The sequence below is a fragment of the Strongylocentrotus purpuratus genome, unplaced genomic scaffold (assembly GCF_000002235.5).
Source record: "Strongylocentrotus purpuratus isolate Spur 01 unplaced genomic scaffold, Spur_5.0 spur5_scaffold_3, whole genome shotgun sequence".
NCBI classification, from domain to species: domain Eukaryota; kingdom Metazoa; phylum Echinodermata; class Echinoidea; order Camarodonta; family Strongylocentrotidae; genus Strongylocentrotus; species Strongylocentrotus purpuratus.
The window spans coordinates 6,176,568-6,195,321 of NW_022145609.1; the positions used below are offsets into that span (position 1 = coordinate 6,176,568).

At 37.5% G+C, this 18,754-nt stretch overlaps 1 protein-coding gene across 1 annotated transcript; it reads right to left on the bottom strand.

Annotated features, from left to right (window-relative positions):
- Window positions 1-10,236: 10,236 nt before the first annotated feature.
- LOC105437893 lies at window positions 10,237-17,902 on the bottom strand. The gene is made up of 6 exons (XM_030996661.1): window positions 17,743-17,902; window positions 17,095-17,237; window positions 13,767-13,882; window positions 13,204-13,355; window positions 12,507-12,812; window positions 10,237-10,574 (listed from the first exon to the last, which is right to left on the bottom strand). The coding sequence occupies exons 1-6, from the start codon at window positions 17,810-17,812 to the stop codon at window positions 10,237-10,239; spliced, it is 1,125 nt and encodes a 374-aa protein (XP_030852521.1). The 5' UTR covers window positions 17,813-17,902.
- Window positions 17,903-18,754: the final 852 nt, after the last annotated feature.

The following is an 18,754-nucleotide window of genomic DNA, read 5'->3' on the forward strand; positions in this document are numbered from 1 at the left end:
GTGGCTTACACCCAGTAAATAAGATCGATTGATCGATCTGTATTGAAAAACAAGTCAGAAAAAATCTTGGAACCAGCGGGACTTGAACCTGCATCTACTGCTTACCGGGCAGCGACTCTACCACCAGGCCATCACTGGTCCATGGCACAGTCACGATGAACTAGAAACAAATACCCAATTTGAAATTTCTCCCAGGAAGCATTACATTTATAAAAGAACATGGATAGATTTCTAAGAATTCTTACCCCCTTGTAAAGACACGATGGCTACAATGGTTATAGTAACGAACACTGTCTCCTGGTAGGCGAACTTCATATTCAATCAACAAATAGATGGGAGTTGGTGTCAGAAAGAGATACTATTCATTTATGATTGTATTTCAAAATGCATGTACATAGACTGGAGAAGAAATGAAAGTTGACGTGTCTCGCGCTGAAATGACCTAAAACAAACCAGGAGCCTTCTGTTTCAGTTTCAAATAATAAATTTGCTACATCACCCTGTCTTATCTTAACATAGAAGTAACCGTTTCCGTCCATGGTCATGCTTCCATATTTGGCAATGAAATAATTTAATCGATTTCTCTCAAAGACGGAAAGACTATTTGTAAGCGAAATAATAAATTCCCGGTTTTATTTCTTCTTTTCCTAAATGCACATCGGAGGTAAATAATCATAATGATGACGATGTTGACGAATGATAATAATAATGTACACAAGAAAATAAAAATAATAATGATAATTATAATAGTAGTAGTAGTATTAATAATGATAATATAGGATTTCCCGGCCAAATTCGCGAGTTTGTCATTCAAATTCATTTGTCTTGCGTTCAAATTCGACGGTTTTAGTGCTGTCGGGTATATCTCGGGTTTATATTCCTTTTTCTAGATTTCAAATCTATGAAGTTTTCGTTAGAATCTATGTATGTTTCATTCCAATTAATGAACAAATTGCTTCTTTCGCTATTTGGTCATTCGATTTAGCGCAACACGATTTTCTGACATCGCGACGGTGTACTTTTAGCATTCTAATTCATTTGTAGCATTCAAATTAGCACTTTGTGCACTAAAATTAAGGGTCAATATACATTTCTCGTTTTGTAAACACTTTTTATAGCTCATTCTTTTTCTTTCAAGATCGTTTTTTCATGTGTATTTCATCCTATTTTATTTTCTTGCATTTATACTCTTTATATACTTTTAGATTCATCAGATATTCATCAGCCTTTAAGTTTGATTGTTAAAAAAAAGACTTACTGTACATCTACGGACTTGATGGTCTCAATATTTGTGTAAATTTTCATGTAAGGAAGTTGTTTGTCTTGTGTTTCATCATAAATTTATCACAATTTCATTATGGAGGAAGGGTACAATATTGTGACTGGGGTAGGTGTTTTCGTGTCCCCACTTTTCCGGGGCATATGAACATGTCTGTTCAGAGATGCCATATCCCTTGATTTCGCCCCTTCTTTACCTAATGTCTGACTACAAACATATGCTTTGTCCTCGACATTAATAAATTGAATAACAGAAAAGACCCCAATAGCAATACATGTATTTAATTGCATTTTTTTAAAGCTGTAAACGTGTGTTGCATTTCTTCCCCCTAACATTCCTAATTTGAATAAACATAATTCGAATACGAATGACAGGTGTTAATTTGAATGCTAAAAAGGACGCCTCGACAAGTGACGATTAATTTGAATGCTATTTATAATAATAATAATAATAATAATACTAATAATAACAATAATAATAATAATAACAATATAGGATTTCCCGGCTAAATTCGCGAGTTTGTCATTCGAATTCATTTACTTTGCATTTAAGTTAGCGCAGATCGGCTTTGCCATGTCAATTTTCATTCAATTTTCACGTTTTGGTATTTAATTTGGGATTTTGGTTGAAGGGTTTCATAGATCTGTCATTTAATTTAGAACTGCTCAACTAGCACTCAAATTAATCGTCACTTGTCGAGGCATCATTTTTAGCATTCAAATTAACACCTGTCATTCGTATTCGAATTATGTTTATTCAAATTAGGAATGTTAGGGGGAAGAAATGCAACACACGTTTACAGTTTAAAAAAAAAAAAAAAAAAAAAAATTAAGGACAATGCATATGGGTGTAGTCAGACATTAGGTAAAGAAGGGGCGAAATCAAGGGATATGGCATTTCTGCACGGACATGTTCATATACCCCGGAAAAATGGGGATACAAAAATACCTACCCTAGTCACAATATCTTACCCTTCCTCCATAATGAAATTGTGATACATTTATGATGAAACACAAGAAAAACAACTTCCTTACATGAAAATTTACAAAAATATTGAGACCATCAAGTCCGTAGATGTAAGTTTTTTTTTTTCACAATCAAACTTAAAGGATGATGAATATCAGATAAATCTAAAAGTATATAAAGTGTATAAATGCAAGAAAATGAAATATGATGAAATACACATGAAAAAAAAATCTTGAAAGAAAAAGAATGAGCTATAAAAAGTGTGTAATTAACGAGAAATGTATATTGACCATCAATTTAAGTGCAAAAAGTGCTAATTTGAATGCTAAAAATGAATTCGAATGCTAAAAGTACACCTTCGCGATGTCAGAAATCGTGTTGCGCCAAATCGAATGACCAAATAGCAAAAGAAGCACATTATTCATTAATTTGAATGAAACATACATAGATTCTAACGAAAACTGCATAGATTTGAAAACTAGTAAAAGGAATATAAACCCAAGATATATCTGACAGCACTAAAACCGTCGAATTTGAACGCAAGACAAATTAATTTAAATGACAAACTCGCGAATTTGGCCGAAAAATCCTATAATAATGATAATAATAATAATTATAATAATAATAATAATAATAATTATAATCATAATTATAACAATAATGATAACCATAATGACAATAATAATAATAATAATAATAATAATAATAATAATAATAATAATAACAACAAACATAATGATAAAAATAAGAAACTGATAAACACATGGATAATAATAAATGAATAAAATGGATGAGACATTAACATCTTCCTACTAGGAGTAAGATTTTTTTTTAAATTGTCTACTACTAACGCTCATGTTAACAGTTACTTCAGATACCTTTGATTATCATATTCATATTAGTCCGCGGAATGTAAAATAGTGCATCGTGATAAAGAGATATCATTGTACATACATGTACAAACCCTCTTAGCGGATATAATTTGGTTTCTGTTTGCTACTGAGTTCCTATCATTATGGTTTTGCTGGTGTTTTGTATGTTAATGTAAGGTCTATGGCTTATGAAATTTTTAATGACCAATGTTTGTAAATATTTAAATATTTTCTGTCAGGTTCGGTTTCATAATTTTCAGCGAAATATGTATTTAAAAACCTGCAATAGTTTTTGAAATTAAGACAAATAAGATGAGGATTTAATGGTTCTTCTTAGCCTATTCTAAATTTAAATTGTAATCGACAAGAAGAAAGGGTATGCTTAAAAAAGACCAGCTGGAAAAAAGAAGAAACAAAATTCGGTTTCGATTATTACCCCCCCCCCAAAAAAAAAAAAAAAAAAAAAAAAAATCATATTTCATCTTACATATCAGTTTTATTGACTCGAAATATAATGTAAGTAATAACACAGAGGTCCTATAAATAAACATGAATACATAGAATCTATTAAATCAATTTGTATTTTTTTAGAAATTGTAAAGTCAATACTAAGTTGACATTGAATTGAGGATGTGAGAGAGCCTATATATAGTACAGTATATAGCATATTGAGAATATCAAAGATTGTTGGTTGTAGGCTCTAACACCGTTGTATTCAGTTTAGGTGAAAGATATCCTTTTCATTTTCAATATTATTACTGTCAGTTAGTAATATCAATACCAGTCGGAAGGAGATGATTTCTGTACTTCCGTCTTTTCAGTATTGAAGATACAAGAAAGAATTAGCTCATGTTTTAAAAGTAGACTATTAGATGGCGTGGCCATGATTTTCGTTGTTGTTCACATTGAAATCCCATTAATACCCCCTTCACATACACGGATTTTTCTTACGAGTCCTTACGGATCGCCAACTGGTTGTTGTTGTTGTTGTTTGGTTTGGCTAGGCAGGATTATATCTCCCTGCATGGTCACTGGCAGGTGGTTATCTCACCAAATCAGCTCTCAATTAAACTTGACCATGGGCGACCAACGGATGCCGCTTAGGCATTGTTTGCTATATAGAGGGCGCAAGTAGCTATAAGTAGTGCATAAGGGCTTAAATGTCGTTGACGTTCTTGTTGTTTTTGTTTCTAGATACAAGATGTACCGGATTCGTTGTCCATGCTGTTTGCTAATCCCACGCAAAGACAGTAAGACATTCCCATACTGCGGGCGATGCGGCGTACTTCTCAAAATGATGCTTCAGCGAAGGTGTCAGTATCTTTGACGGGTGTCTCTCAATAAGTGCAATTAAAGGTTCAGTACTGTCTGGTTGTTATAATAGTTGCCAACTTGTCATGAGTAAAGGCAATATAGAAATATTTGAAACTCAATATCAATTATGAATGATTGTAGAGTAGGCCTACATAATATGGCGGCCGAAGCACTGAGCAATAACAGATATATTCGGATACGTTTCTGATCGGTATTGGGTCTAAGTGATGATGATGAAATCAAATAATTACTCAGCGTCATACTTTTGAATTCCAACTGCCATTTATTGGTTCACAATCTACCGCCTCAGATTTCACGTGGAATGACAATATTAAGAAGATTATCGTAATAACCTTCTTAAATACATACATAATTCTGCTTTGTTTTAAGTTGTTTTAATCTTCTTTGTTTTATTATTATCATATTTTTTGGTGAAAGTAATATAAAAGTTCTTTTTATCTCTTTGACCAATATGGTTAAATTGTTTTGTGAAGACGATAAAGCGTGGCTTTCAAATGCGAATTGACGTTGTAATGTTTCGAGCGCGATTTTTTAAAGGATCTTTTCGTATTCCAAATTTTAATTGCACTAAAAGTTAAAGCCCGTGTACAGTTTTGGATAGCCTTCCCCTAAAAAAGGTTTTCTATTTCAAAAGAGTAATGACTTAATGAAAGGTTTAATTTGTTCAATTTCTCGAGTCATGATCTGTATCATCGTACTATGTTATTTGTTTTGTTACTCTTTCCATTTTTACACAGCGAAATTCAAGAAAACAACTTGTTTGGTGTCTCTATTTTCAAAAGAGAGATCGCCCCCTCTTTCTTTCTTATTGTAACTCTTGCCATTACTGTACAAGGTTTACCTTATTTGGATTCTAGAGTGAATCAACGATTTTTGAAACTGAATTAGTGAGTTTGTTGGAAATAGTAGAATATTTCATTAGATTTATCTTAAGTTAGATTTACGTATACATTTGAATTCAAATATAGGTGGAGATATCGATTATTCATGTCGATATAATTAGTGATAACAATTTTTTGTTTACGTATACGATCATCTTTGTATTTATCAATTTTAACTATACTTTCGACGCTTGAGCAACAATTAATTTTAATGTGTTAGTATGAATATCCGAACTGATATTATCTAACCGTAGAACAGATGCAATTTTGAAGGAGGGTTATGCATAGACTCCTTATTATTTCTTGTGTTGACAACTCGTATTCAAAATTATTGTCGGCGGAATGATTTTCTTACCCTTAGTCTGCAAATGAATAAGATTGTGGATTTTTGTCTACAATCCGTACACGTTTTCAAAACATGGTCAATCGACGTCCCTTGCGAATACAATGTAGATGTCAACATATTATAAGGCCCATTTGCAAAAATATTACATGGATTACTAAATAAAATGTTAATCAGATGTTGTTATCAGAGGATTTAAATGTCTCGGTATCGGTGTTTTTACTTAGCAATGATGGTATATATATATACATATGTATGTAAGATGTTGGTAATGATGGTGGTGATGATGATGATGATGATGATGATGATGGCAATGTACACATTTTACTTTTGTATTCATTAATCTATTGGTATAATGTTTGAGCAACAGAACGGGCTGAAACGACCTCTTTTGAAGGCAAAAGCAACACAATTATTTACCAAACTAGTTTAATTAACTTTTTAAAACACTATCATTACAAAGTTATACCTACGTATGAGAATTATAGTACGAATGTCATAATATATACAAGGTATTACATATTGTCACATGCTATTGCATGATACATACACCAAATGCTTACATAGAATAGTGCATTGCATGGTTTCAATAGAGTAAAACCTTTAAGAGAGGGGTTTAGTGGAGATACGAAGAGGGAAGGAAAGGAGGGAGAGACACAAGTAAAGAGGAAGACAACTGAGGAGAGAGAGAGAGAGAGAGAGAGAGAAGGGGATTAAGGGGGGGGGGGTATTCGGGATTTTCCAGATTCAAGGGGGTAGGTGGGGACATGCAGACCAAAAGGCTTTACATTTCTGTTCCTCCCTTTACCATACCTACATTGGCACAACATTGACACGTCCTCGTTTATAAATTTGATATTTGATTGTATACCAAAAATCAACCTGGTTACCCAAATATTTAGTGTAGATGAGATTTTTTTTTTTAAATCACTCTCAAATAGATCACGTCGATAATTGAATAAACTTTAAATTAAAAAAAATAAACTCCCGGGAAGGTAGAGTGGCATCCCCCCCCCCCCCCGCAGCTATCCGCTTCGTATTCTAAGCTGATGGAGCCTGTGAAAGCATTTAGCGAATGTGCTAGCAGATTAATGAAATATTATAGTAATAATGACTGCTATGAGAGACATAGTTGTTTTTATACGCTCAAGGAGAGGTTACATAATCGTGCTATCGCCCCGAGGCGTGCCGAGGGGTGATAGCACGATCATGTAAAATCCTTCCCATTGAGATTGCACGCATATACGTAAAATGCCCAAACCGGTCAATAGTGGATTTCTAAAGTGAGGTATATAATTGCTATTATTACCTTCAGCGTCAATCTCACTGGGCTGCGATAGTTGGCGACAAATTGCGAACGGCATTCGCGAGGGAGTTTCTTTAAGGGCCTATCTCACTGAGCAGCGAATGCTTGCGAACGTTGCGAATTTGGATTCGCCAACTTTTCTGACGAATGTTGGCGAAAATCAGCGACATTAAGTGACGTTTAGCGACAATTAGCAACATTTGAGCGAATGTCTCCGAAAGTGTTTGCGAAAGGCAGTTGGCGACTATTAGCGACTGTAAACAATTGTTAGCGACAACTCTTGCGAAGATTAGCAACTATTTGCCAATCCTTTGCCACTATTTGTGAACGTTTGAGACCTTTTGCTAACTACTGGTACTCAATGGGTCGATTTTATAAAGGAACCATATGGTAACGTGGTCGCTAGCTTTGGCGAAACACAGAGAACTGACGAAAACAAAGAGCAAAACCGTTTAACAACCGTTTGCAAGCATTCGCCGCTCAGTGAGATAGGCCTATCTCACTGAGCGGCGAATGCTTGCGAACGTAGCGAATTTGGGGTTTCGCCAGAGTTTGTAAAATGTTGTAAAAGGTTGCAAGAAAGATCGCAAACAGTTTTCATTGTTGTAAACAGTTTTCTTGTCGCAAAGAAATTTTGAACATGTTCAAAATTTCTTTGCGAATTTATTTTTCCGCAAACAGTTGCAGGCGTTTGCAAAACAGTCGTTAGCGTTTGCAAAACAGTCGTAAGCCTTTGCAAACGGTTGTTAAACGGTTTTGCTCTTTGTTTTCGTCAGTTCTCTGTGTTTCGCCAAAGCTAGCGACCACGTTACCATATGGTTCCTTTATAAAATCGACCCATTGAGTACCAGTAGTTAGCAAAAGGTCTCAAACGTTCACAAATAGTGGCAAAGGATTGGCAAATAGTTGCTAATCTTCGCAAAAGTTGTCGCTAACATTTGTTTACAGTCGCTAATAGTCGCCAACTGCCTTTCGCAAACACTTTCGGAGACATTCGCTCAAATGTTGCTAATTGTCGCTAAACGTCACTTAATGTCGCTGATTTTCGCCAACATTCGTCAGAAAAGTTGGCGAATCCAAATTCGCAACGTTCGCAAGCATTCGCTGCTCAGTGAGATAGGCCCTTAACCGTCTGGAAACAATCGCGTGGCTTCTCAATATATTCGCGTTAGTTGTGCAAGTGCCTCGCTTTCGTGTCCCTGGAATTTTGAGCATTAAAATTAGAATCGTGCGAACAAAAATTCTCTCAAAGTAGCCTAAGGGTCGTCAACGGGAGTCTCGAGCCCGTCTAGAACCCTTCTCGAAAATTCCGTGTTCGAGAAAGGCGCGAACCCAATTGAGCGCGACAAAATTGCGACAGAACTACGACACTTTGTGACTAATTGGTTTAATAAACAAATTGGCAAGACATTTATGTGAATCCAGGCGAAAATTCAGGGTATATTCCAACTGAAATTGTCGCTTATTCGCGGATTTTTTTGTTCTTCCTCGAAATTATGTGTCTCCAACAAGTCGCGACCTTTTGCAGTCCAGTAATAAACCAACTTTTATCCATTCCTCGTACGATGTCACTTCATTGCATGTCAAATACCACGGTGTCGTCGACGCAGTCCTAAGTGATTACTTTTGTACTCCAGATGGAATATTGACGTATTCCGGTTTCTCTGGATCAATGATGTCAGCGTAAACCTCTTCTTTGGTGTTGCTGATCCCCGTTCTTTTGAGGCCCTGGTAGGCAGGTGGCCTGACTACACTCGGTTGAGGCAGCTCGTAATGAGGGCTCTTTGGGTCGCCTGCTGATGGGGCAGCACGTAAACGAGACAGGTCTTCCTTCTTCTGCTTCCGCTTGCTGGTGGTCGATTTAGAAAAAACGGACAGAAATAGTGGATAATCACTATTGTCATCATCTCTAATTCCCCATCATCATTATCTTCATCTCCATCTACCCAAACGTCATCATCATCATCATCATCATCATCATCATCATCTTCTTCATCATCTTCATCTCCATCTTCCCAAACATCATCGTCCCCATCTTCCCAAACATCATCATCATCTCCATCATCATCATTATTACCATCAATATAGTCGGCAAATCATCAAATACTATTAGTGTAAAGATACAGGTGTATATGCAGATAATGTTTATGATAAGCATGATGAGACTGACATGGTTTTTGTAACTCTTTTAGCTAAAAATGTCTTTTTGCAATGCAGACTGTAGGCTACATGAGGAATGGATTGGAGACAGCTCTGTTGTATAAACCAGTTATAGTTAGGAATTAGACAATTACAAAACAATGTAGATATTGCAAATCCACGTCCTGCCTTTAAAAAGTTTTCGAAAAGGGCATTACTATTATGCTAGAAATTAAAATGTTTTTTTATTCTTACCATAAAATCACTATGGCAATAGCAAGTATGATGATCCCCAAGAATGATATCACGAATAAAACCATCCAAGCAGCACTAGACTTCCTCAGGCGTTGACTCTCTGCAACATTGAAATGATAAGCGTAAATCGCCAAGATTCATCAGTCTATTGCTAATTGCAGAATAGACCTATTGCTGCAACAAATATTGTTATAGAGACATTTGATATTTTGATATCACTGTCCCTTCGTTCTTTTGGTTCCCTTGGACAAAAATCATAGGCTGCGCATAGTGCTTGGGCCACATTAAGAAGTTCTTTAAAATGATCAAGGACAAATCAATGATTGTCTTAAGGTCGAGGGTAACTGTCGGAGCAATGCGACATCGTAGTCAATAATCAGTTAAGGATCCGGCATTTTAACTCGAAAACATAATTTTAAAATCCCATCAGCCCGCCTCCCTTTCCAGGCTCCTCGCTCAGCGCAAGGGAGTTCGGGTCGGTCGGTTGTATGGGCGATAAGAGCCCCCCCCCCCACTCCGTGAACGGATGGATACCATGCGTGTTCCCAAAATGTCCGGTAAAGGGGTGCTTTTCACCCACCAAAGTCCGGCTCGTAGTACACAAAAATCCGGCCCGTATTAACTTTACACACCAGACTTAGGAGGGTGTTTTCAAAAGGAGGGAACATGCATATTATGCGTACCCTAAATAACACTGAGTGGGGGTAAGATTCAGGATAAGATCAATAATTGAGCGCAGGATTGACCGCCAAATCAACAAACAGACATAGGACTATTGAGGCTATGACTAATGCGTGATTAACTGATGGTTGGATGTTTCTGTTTACATCCGTATACGAAATCATCATCGATTGGTCTAATCACCACTCACGGAGGTTAGGAGTCGTAACAGTCACAAGTGGACTTCGTAGTCCTTCTCCGCCGGGACCTTCTCTGACGGCAGACACACTGATATTGTATTCTGTTCCTGGTTCCAACTCAGTCAATACAAACTCCATTATTCGTTGAAGATCGCCAACTCCCACACCCGAGTCGATTCTACCAGCCATTGTCCATTGTTTCTCTTCCATGGTTTGCTGATAGATAAGGTAACCAACAACAGGTCCATCACCAGGATCCAGGCAAGGTATCCAAGAGCTCCAGAAGACAGTGACTGATGATGAGCTGATCTCTCCAGCTGTTGGGCCGGATGGTAGCTCTGGTAAAGCTGGAAATGATAAAGCTATCAAGTTAATAGCTGATTCTATGTTTGGGGTACCTATTTGTTATGAAGAAGATAAAAACACCAGCGAAGAAACTAACAAGTGAAACAATAAAAAGATATATATATATATATATATATATTTTATCACATCTTTTAGGCGTTTCCGGACACCTCACCCCTGGCCGACATCCACAACGGATAACCACCCCAGTCAACTACCCCCTAGGACAACCCCCTAGGGCAACCACCATCTAGAATGACTACCCCCAGGACAACTACCCCAGACAACTACCCCCTAGGATAGTTGTCAGGGGGGGGGGGGGGGGGGTAACGGTCGTCTAAGAGCCTATAGGGGGTGGTTGCCCTAGGGGATAGTTAAGATGACTGGGTTTTGTTATCCGGTGTGGATGTCCAGGTGATAGGCGTCCTAGAAACCTTTTAGGGCATATTTGAAATAGACTTAATAAAGTTCCAAATATGTTGCATTCTTAAATATGTATTTCGGATAATATCCATGCATATACATGTTATTTACTAATTCAACGTACTAAGAATCTTGCTCTACGATTGGTCAAAAGTTAATCACGTCATCTATTTCAAACATGAAGGGAGAAGAAAAGTTCGTTTAACACTGTGTACTATCTTCAACGCATGCAGGCGACCACGTCCACCGCGGTGATGTGGCGCGAATTACAAATTGAATTTTATACGTTGCGTGTTTACACGTACGTAAGTACTGCTAGCTGTTAATTGATGACTTGTTGCTCTAAAATGTAGGAAGAAGTCATTTGGAATAGCATTGTTGGTAAGTAGATCAAACCTCGGGGGCTTCATGCCATCGTACAGAAAATACAATCTAACAGTTAGAATCTAGACCTAGTAGTAGTACTACTTTTAGAAGTACCAGTAGTAGGTGTAAGTAGTAGTGTTAGAACTAGCTAACAGTAACACTAGCCTAACAAGTTAGGTACAAAACAGTTAGATTATCTTTCTCGTAGACCCTACCAGTGAAATGTTTCCGATGTGGAATATATTATAAAGTAAATAATCACCTTTTGGTTTCAGGCGATGGCAAACTATCAGTTAAAAGACAGTATCACTTCCTCATCGATCTGAATGTAAACTACATACGTTAGACTATCTTTCCGAAGCAAAGCTTCGGAAAGATAACTACATGCACATCTAGATCGCCTCGGAATTAAGTGATACTTGGGACTGTCCCATCACCTTCACCCACGGTAATTATTTGCTTACTAACATTTAAGGCCAAGTAGACTAAGCCTAACAAAACTTACGAGTATCTCGTCCCGCCCGCCTCATTTGGTCGTTGCCTCCTTTCTATCTAGACTACTACTACTTACTAGTACCCCGGTGGGGTCACTCCCCTGCAAAGAGTGACACGTATGACCGTTACCACCAATGCATATAACCCCCTCTTGCGGTCAATTTCAAGGACATTTTGTGAAATTTAACCCCCTTTTTTACGTCCAAACAAGGACAAAATCGTACTTTGGAATACCCCTATTTCTAAGATTGTAATGACACTTTCGCAAATTTACCCCTATTTTACCATATTTCAAGGACAAGACTCGGCTCCGAGAATTTTTCTTCCCGGTTTTCTCTTTTCCCTTCCCGGTTTTCTCTTTTCCCTTTCCCTGACCCCTATTTATCAATTTCGGGGACACCTGTGCCCCCCTATTTTCTTTATTCCGAGGAATATTTTGTCCGCGGACATTGCTTGAAATTGACCCCTTTTTCCGCGATTTTGGTAACGGTCATGCGGTCCGGAAGTCACATAGAGTGACCCCACCGGGACTAGTACTACTATTCAGAAAAAAAGGAAAGAAAGAAGCAAATGCAGCTCATATACAATGTCGCGTAGAATCAGCTTAAATATGATGAGTTCTGGTTTGAACTTAATGTTACCGTAAACATCAAAGACAGCAGAAAAAGTAGCCAGTGAAAAGGATCTATTTTTGTCCGGAAGTTCACCAGCGTAGCAGAAGATTTGGTCACCTTCGGTCACGTTGTAAAGGAGGAAACTATTATTACGGAATTCACCATCAAGGCTCGTCGATGAGTGGGAAATCGGTCTCGATGACGAAAGAGTTTGACCGATGGATAGCTTGACGTCATCTGGAGACAGTGTTTCTCCTTCGATTTCGACGTCGACGGCGCAGTAGACATTAATAAAACCGGGATTTGTTCGAGGGATCGTCAGTCGGAAATTATCTGTATATGAGATACGAGAAAAAAAGGATAAAAAACAAAATCTAGCAACTTACTCACAATAAATGATCAAATGTTTTTAACTACATAAATTTGAGGTTGAAATGATTTCAATTGAAATGTCCATTGCAGACGAAACGTAATTTTAATTGCGTCGGTTACCTGCGCTAATCCAAGTCAGTAAATTAGGTTTTGCCCCGTGTGTCATGCTGCTCTGTTCATTTCGTTGCGTTTCTTTGTACCCTATGCGCTATCCTCACATCAAAGACCGCACCTCACTCTTTGACGGAGTCTTGCGTCAGACATAATTCATAACGCCTTGTGTGCAACGAACATAAGACTAGAGTGACATTTGAAGACACATAAGCCAATTGATAAATGTAATTTGACTCACAAATTCCTTTCTGGCAAATCAAGTTTCTGTCTACTGTACAGCCGTCATCGTCCCATTGTCCATGTATGTCATTATTTCTGCTCGACCAGAGGCAAGCACAATCTTGACCTCCACCACCATTATCTGGTTGACCTTGGGCCCAACCATCATATCTAATATAAAACCAAAATAAATCAAAGGCATGACAATTGCAATAACAATGAAATACCCAGGCTTGAATGTGAGAAAATACTATTAATGGTATTGCAGACTATTTACTCCTAAAAGACAACTGCCGGGTAAATGATCGGTTATGTGACAAAAAATAACCACCGGATCATAACCGTTATAACGACATTGGAAAGTTTTGTGAACGTCTTTAGAACGTTTTGTGTTCGCAGGTATCTTAATTGAGCTAAATCTAGAAACGTGGATTGCTCATAAATTCTGACAAACTTCATCGCCTCATATGGATATCAAAAGCCAAATTACTGATAACGGTCAAATGACATGAATTTAGTCCTACAAGATTAATCAAAGAAATGCACTTATTTTATTGTCGATATCGTGATTATAGTACTTACATCACTGGTGTGCCGTCAAGCCATCTGAATTGACCTTCGACCTCTCTGTCATTGCAACCAATCCAAAAGCACCGCGTATCTCTTAAAGGCGGAGTGATGAAACTCGTCAAGAAAGCCTGCATTGATATTGAAAAATACAAAACATACGACTCACTTCCCATTCCTAAAACCAAAATAATCACCAAGAAAAGTTGTATGGCCTGATCGTAACATGATATTGAATAGAAACTATTTAACAAAAGTGAAACATTCTCGAGATCTTCTATGCGTGGCATCACTCGAATGTAAAATGGTAGAAATGTGCAATTTTTTTTTTTTTTTTTTTTTTTTTTTTTAGGAATCGGACATTTTTTTAAAATATTAAATGAATATTAACCCTTGGACATGAGGCGTCATTGTTGACTGAAAGCTGTATCTGTGACTGGCTCAGGGTTTGGCCTTTCCTGTGCGAGTGACGTTCAAGAAGTAAATCGTACACAGATTGTATTATATTACTCGCCCTTACACTAGCCTTTACACAAGGCTTCATTTCTGATAGACGCCGAGCTACTAAAAAGAGACTAATCGCGATAACCCAAGTGAACGCCAGAGCGAGTGGCTTCAGCCAAGAGGCCTTTAGTAATCTGGTTTGGATTTCTTTTGTTAACCCTTGCTTCCGACTGAAGTTCTCTACCGAAATGGTAACGTCCCATCAGCGAACGCATCGCGTGACGTCGGCATATATTATCCATCACGTTCACAGTAAACTCTACGTAGTGCGAATACCTATAAGATTGAACGGAACGAGTTGGACTGGTTCATTTACTATAAAGAGAAAGTCCAATTATCTCACTTACAATTGTTAGCTCAAGTCATCAAATGTTTCCTATTTTATTGTAATTTTGTATGTAAAGTAGATTTGGATGTTATATTTTGTATTAATTATATATATGTTCATCTCATAAGCAAATCTAGTCTTACGTCTTTTACCATTTCTTACATGTTTTGAAATGAACGAATCACGAACGAAATAAACTGGGAGATGGCCATTCTAATTGGTCGATAAATCCAAAGTCATGAATAATTCATGCAGAGCAGTAAAAACCAGAATCCAAAAGGCCTCGCGGGTCTCTAGACTCATCTCAGCCGCTGATTTGGGTGGAAAATAAAAGTCTACCCTTACACTAACTGCCTTCGTATGCTCTCTTAGCGTAGGTAATGCGCAATCCTCATGTGTAATAGATATTATCGCATGCGCCTGGAACAAGGCAATTACTATCACAGCGCCGTTCATTTTGCATTCATTCTTTTTACTAAACGTATCACCCCAGCGGCGTACCTGGGGTACTCCGTCAGGGGGGGGGGGGGGGGCAAGCGACCGAAACAAACAAAAAAGGCGATGCTAATTTTCAGCGAGCGAGCAAAAAAAAATCTTTAAGTAACGTTTGGTATATAAACTGGTATTGTTGCAAGTTGGGGTGGGAACATTCACTTGTTAGCGAGTGATAGCGACGTCAATTTAATTTTTTTGCAAACGAGCGTAGCGAGCAAGAAAAAAAAATCACTTCTTTTTTAATAATTGCCACTTAACTCTCTTAATTTCTAGGACTTATTTTAAAGTCCAAAGAATTTATTCCAAAACAAAACCAAGGGGGACTTGGATTTAAAATAAGTCCTAGAAATTAAGAGAGTAAACTTGGTTCAATTGTCCCATGCAGGGCGCGGGAACAATATTGTGTTTAGGCTAATTTTATACCCATTTTAGCTAGCGAGCAAAAATACATCTTTCTCTCAATGAATTGCTATATAAAATTTGTTTCATTGTTGCAGGTCGGGGGCGGGCACACTCGTGTTTAAGGCAATGTCAATCCCATTTTGGCGGGCAGGCAACCCCCTACATTTCTCTTTTTAATGATATTGTAGCAGGTTTTTGGTGGGCACATAATTCCACGAGCTAGCGAAAAAATAACTTCTCTTTTATAGGGAAAATATGGTACATAAAACGTGGGTTCATTGTTCCATGTCAGGGACGTGATTATTAAAAGCGGTGTTGTTTCTATTTTGGCGAGCGAGCGTAGCGAGCGAGCAAAATTTTTGTAATGATAGTTGGTTCATAAATTTCAGATTTTTTTGTTGCAGGGCAGGGCTTACACAATCATGTCTAAGGTGATGTTAATTCCGTTTTGGCGAGCACGAGCACACCAAAACTTCTTTGAATAACGTTTGGTACATAATTATTAACTGGTTGTTGCAGGTTGGGGCGGGCACGTTAGCGGTGTCAATTCCATTTTGGCGAGCGAGCATAGCGAGCAAGCAAAAAAAAAAATTATCTTTTAATAGAAATTAATAAATAAACTTGTTTTTATTGGTGTAGGTCAGGATGGACGCAATCGCGTTCAACGCGATTCAATTCCTTTTTGGCGAGAGGGCGAAAAAACTCTTCCATTTTTTATTATATTGTTGCAGGTCAAGGGTGGGCACAATTGTTTCCAAAGCAATGTCTATTCATTTTATTCGCGAGCGAGTGTAGCGAGCGAGAAAAATGAATTAGTCTCTTTTAGTAACATTTGGTACATACATTGTGTGTTATTGTTGCCATGGTTGCAGGTCGGGGCCCGTCGGGGCAGGCACAATTGTATTCTAGGCAATGCTAATCCTTTTCTTTTTTGCAGGGGGACGAGCAAGTGAAAACATTTAATAAAAAATAGGCTAGCAAGCAGTTTCGAATTTGTTATATCACTTATATTTTCCTATTTTCATTTGTCTTAATTTTTCAGGGCCGTATGCGGAATATTTTTCTGGTGGGGGAGGGGGAAAATGCGTTAAAAGTTTTCGAAGAATCTCAAAAGCAAAAGGAGTGAAGGGAGTTCGAGCGACCGAACTAGTCATGAGGGTACTTTTGCATTTTCAAAAGTAGAATTGAAGGATTTGGTATAGGCCTAAACTACATTTTCAGGAAAAAAAACTGTACGTTTTCAAAATATCTGGGGTCAACTACCTCCCCACCCCCCCCCCCCCGTGGTGCGTACGGCCATGGTCTATTTTTTTTTAATTTCCCCATTTTTTTTCCTTTCCTTTTCTTTTCCCTTTTTCTTCCTTTTCTCTTCTGCTTCCTTTTTTCTTTCCTTTTCCTTTTTTTTTCCTTTTTTCTCTTTCTTTCCTTTTTTTCTTCCCTTTTCCTTTTTTCTTTTTCTTTCCTTTCCTTTCTTTTCTTTTCTTTCCCCTTTTTCTTTTTTCCCCTGGAGCCCGTCAGGGGGGCACTCTGCCCCCACTGCCCCCCCCATAGGTACGCCAGTGTATCACCCTCATATGTTGCTACGTCAGAAATCGTTTTGAATCGTTTGTATACCTGGATCTCGTCTGAGTCAACCCTTGCTAGATTCGCTCCATAACCTTGACAGAGAGCCTGCGCCTGATCGTAGTCTAATCGGGTGATGCTGTCCACTAGATAGACTGCGTCATCCAGTCGGTGCCATTCTGACTGACTTGTTACTGTATAATGATATGATAGTGAAAGTTTCGAAATCATAAGGCGGCTGCATGTAATACCTGACGCAGCAGGATGTTGAAACAGCACATATAGTTATTAAACAGCACCCCAAAGTAGGATGAACTGGAAGTGATTTCCCCTTTTTAACAGGGCGCTGAAGGGTGGATTTACATTTCTGGGTGCCCTTTCACCCCAGCACCATCTAATGCAGGGGATAAGTCCACTCCTGAAACAAAAAAATAAAGGGGGGGGGGGGGGGGAGGTGCTGCAGCGTCCCCAGCACCCCCGGTTCCCAAGATGAATAAAGGTCAATTAAACTAAGAATTTAGACAAACATATGCGCGTAGCAGTGAATACTTTAAAGTTTGTAACATGGTATTCGGTCTGTCCTTTACAAGTAACCTGTAAATATTCAGTCGTTCTTGAATAATATTTCACAAGTAATAAGTAAAGCGCACACAAAAAAACAGAACAGAATTATATAATAGTAAAAAAGTATATTCTTACCCCCTTGTAAAGACACGATGGCTGCAATGATGATAGTAACGAACAATGTTTTCTCGGAGCTGAACTTCATTTTAAATCAAAAAATGGATGCGAGTTGATGTCAGAAGCTATTCATTTATGATTGAATTTCAAAATGTGTGTACATAGACAGAAAGAGAAATGATCGTTGCCGTGTCTCGCGCTGCAATGACCTAAAACAAACTTGAACCTTCCGTTTTGTTTCCTGGGCTTGTTGACACCGACTTTCCTCTTTCAGTTTGCTATATCACCCTTACTCTTATTTTAGGATAAAAGTAACCGTTTCCTTCCATGTTCATGTTTCTATATAATAATTTAATTGATGTATTTGAAAGACGGAGAGCCTACTTGTGAGCAAAAGAATAACTTCTGAGTTTAATTATTTGTTTTCTGTTTGTTTTCCTGAATGCACATTGGAAGAAAATAATCATAATGATAACGCCGATGTTGATGAATGATAGCAAAAGCAATAACAAAAACAATACTTACAATAATAATAACAGTAATAATGATGATAATAATAATATTAATAGTAACTAAAATAATGATCGTAGTAGTAGCTAGTAGTAATAATAATAATAATAACAATAATTCTACAACATATTAAATTACTACTAATAATAATATTAACAAAAATATAATGAAAATAAGAAATTGGTAAACAGATAAATAATTAATTAATAAATGAATGGAATGAAATCAAATGGGTAAGACATCAACACCATCCTAGGAGTAAGATATTAACAATTGTTGTCTACTACTAACGCTCATGTTTACAGGTACTTCAGACACCTTTGATTATCATATTCATATTGTAGTCCGCGGGATGTAAAATAGTGCATCATGACAAGCAGATATCATGGTACATACATGTACAAACCCTCTAATAGCTGATGTAATTTTGTTATTGTTTACTACTGAGTTTCTTTCAGTATGCTTTTGCTTGTGTTTTTTAATGTTTATGTAAGGTCTATGGCTTATGACATTTTTAATG

Coding starts and splice junctions, on each gene's coding strand:
- LOC105437893 (XM_030996661.1), bottom strand. CDS start 17,812: ATGAAGTTCAGCTCCGAGAAAACATTGTTCGTTACTATCATCATTGCA. Junction 13,883..17,094: donor TTGACTCAGACGAGATCCAG/GTATACAAACGA, acceptor ATATCAATGCAG/GCTTTCTTGACGAGTTTCAT. Junction 10,575..12,506: donor TGCTGTCTTTGATGTTTACG/GTAACATTAAGT, acceptor CAGCTTTACCAG/AGCTACCATCCGGCCCAACA.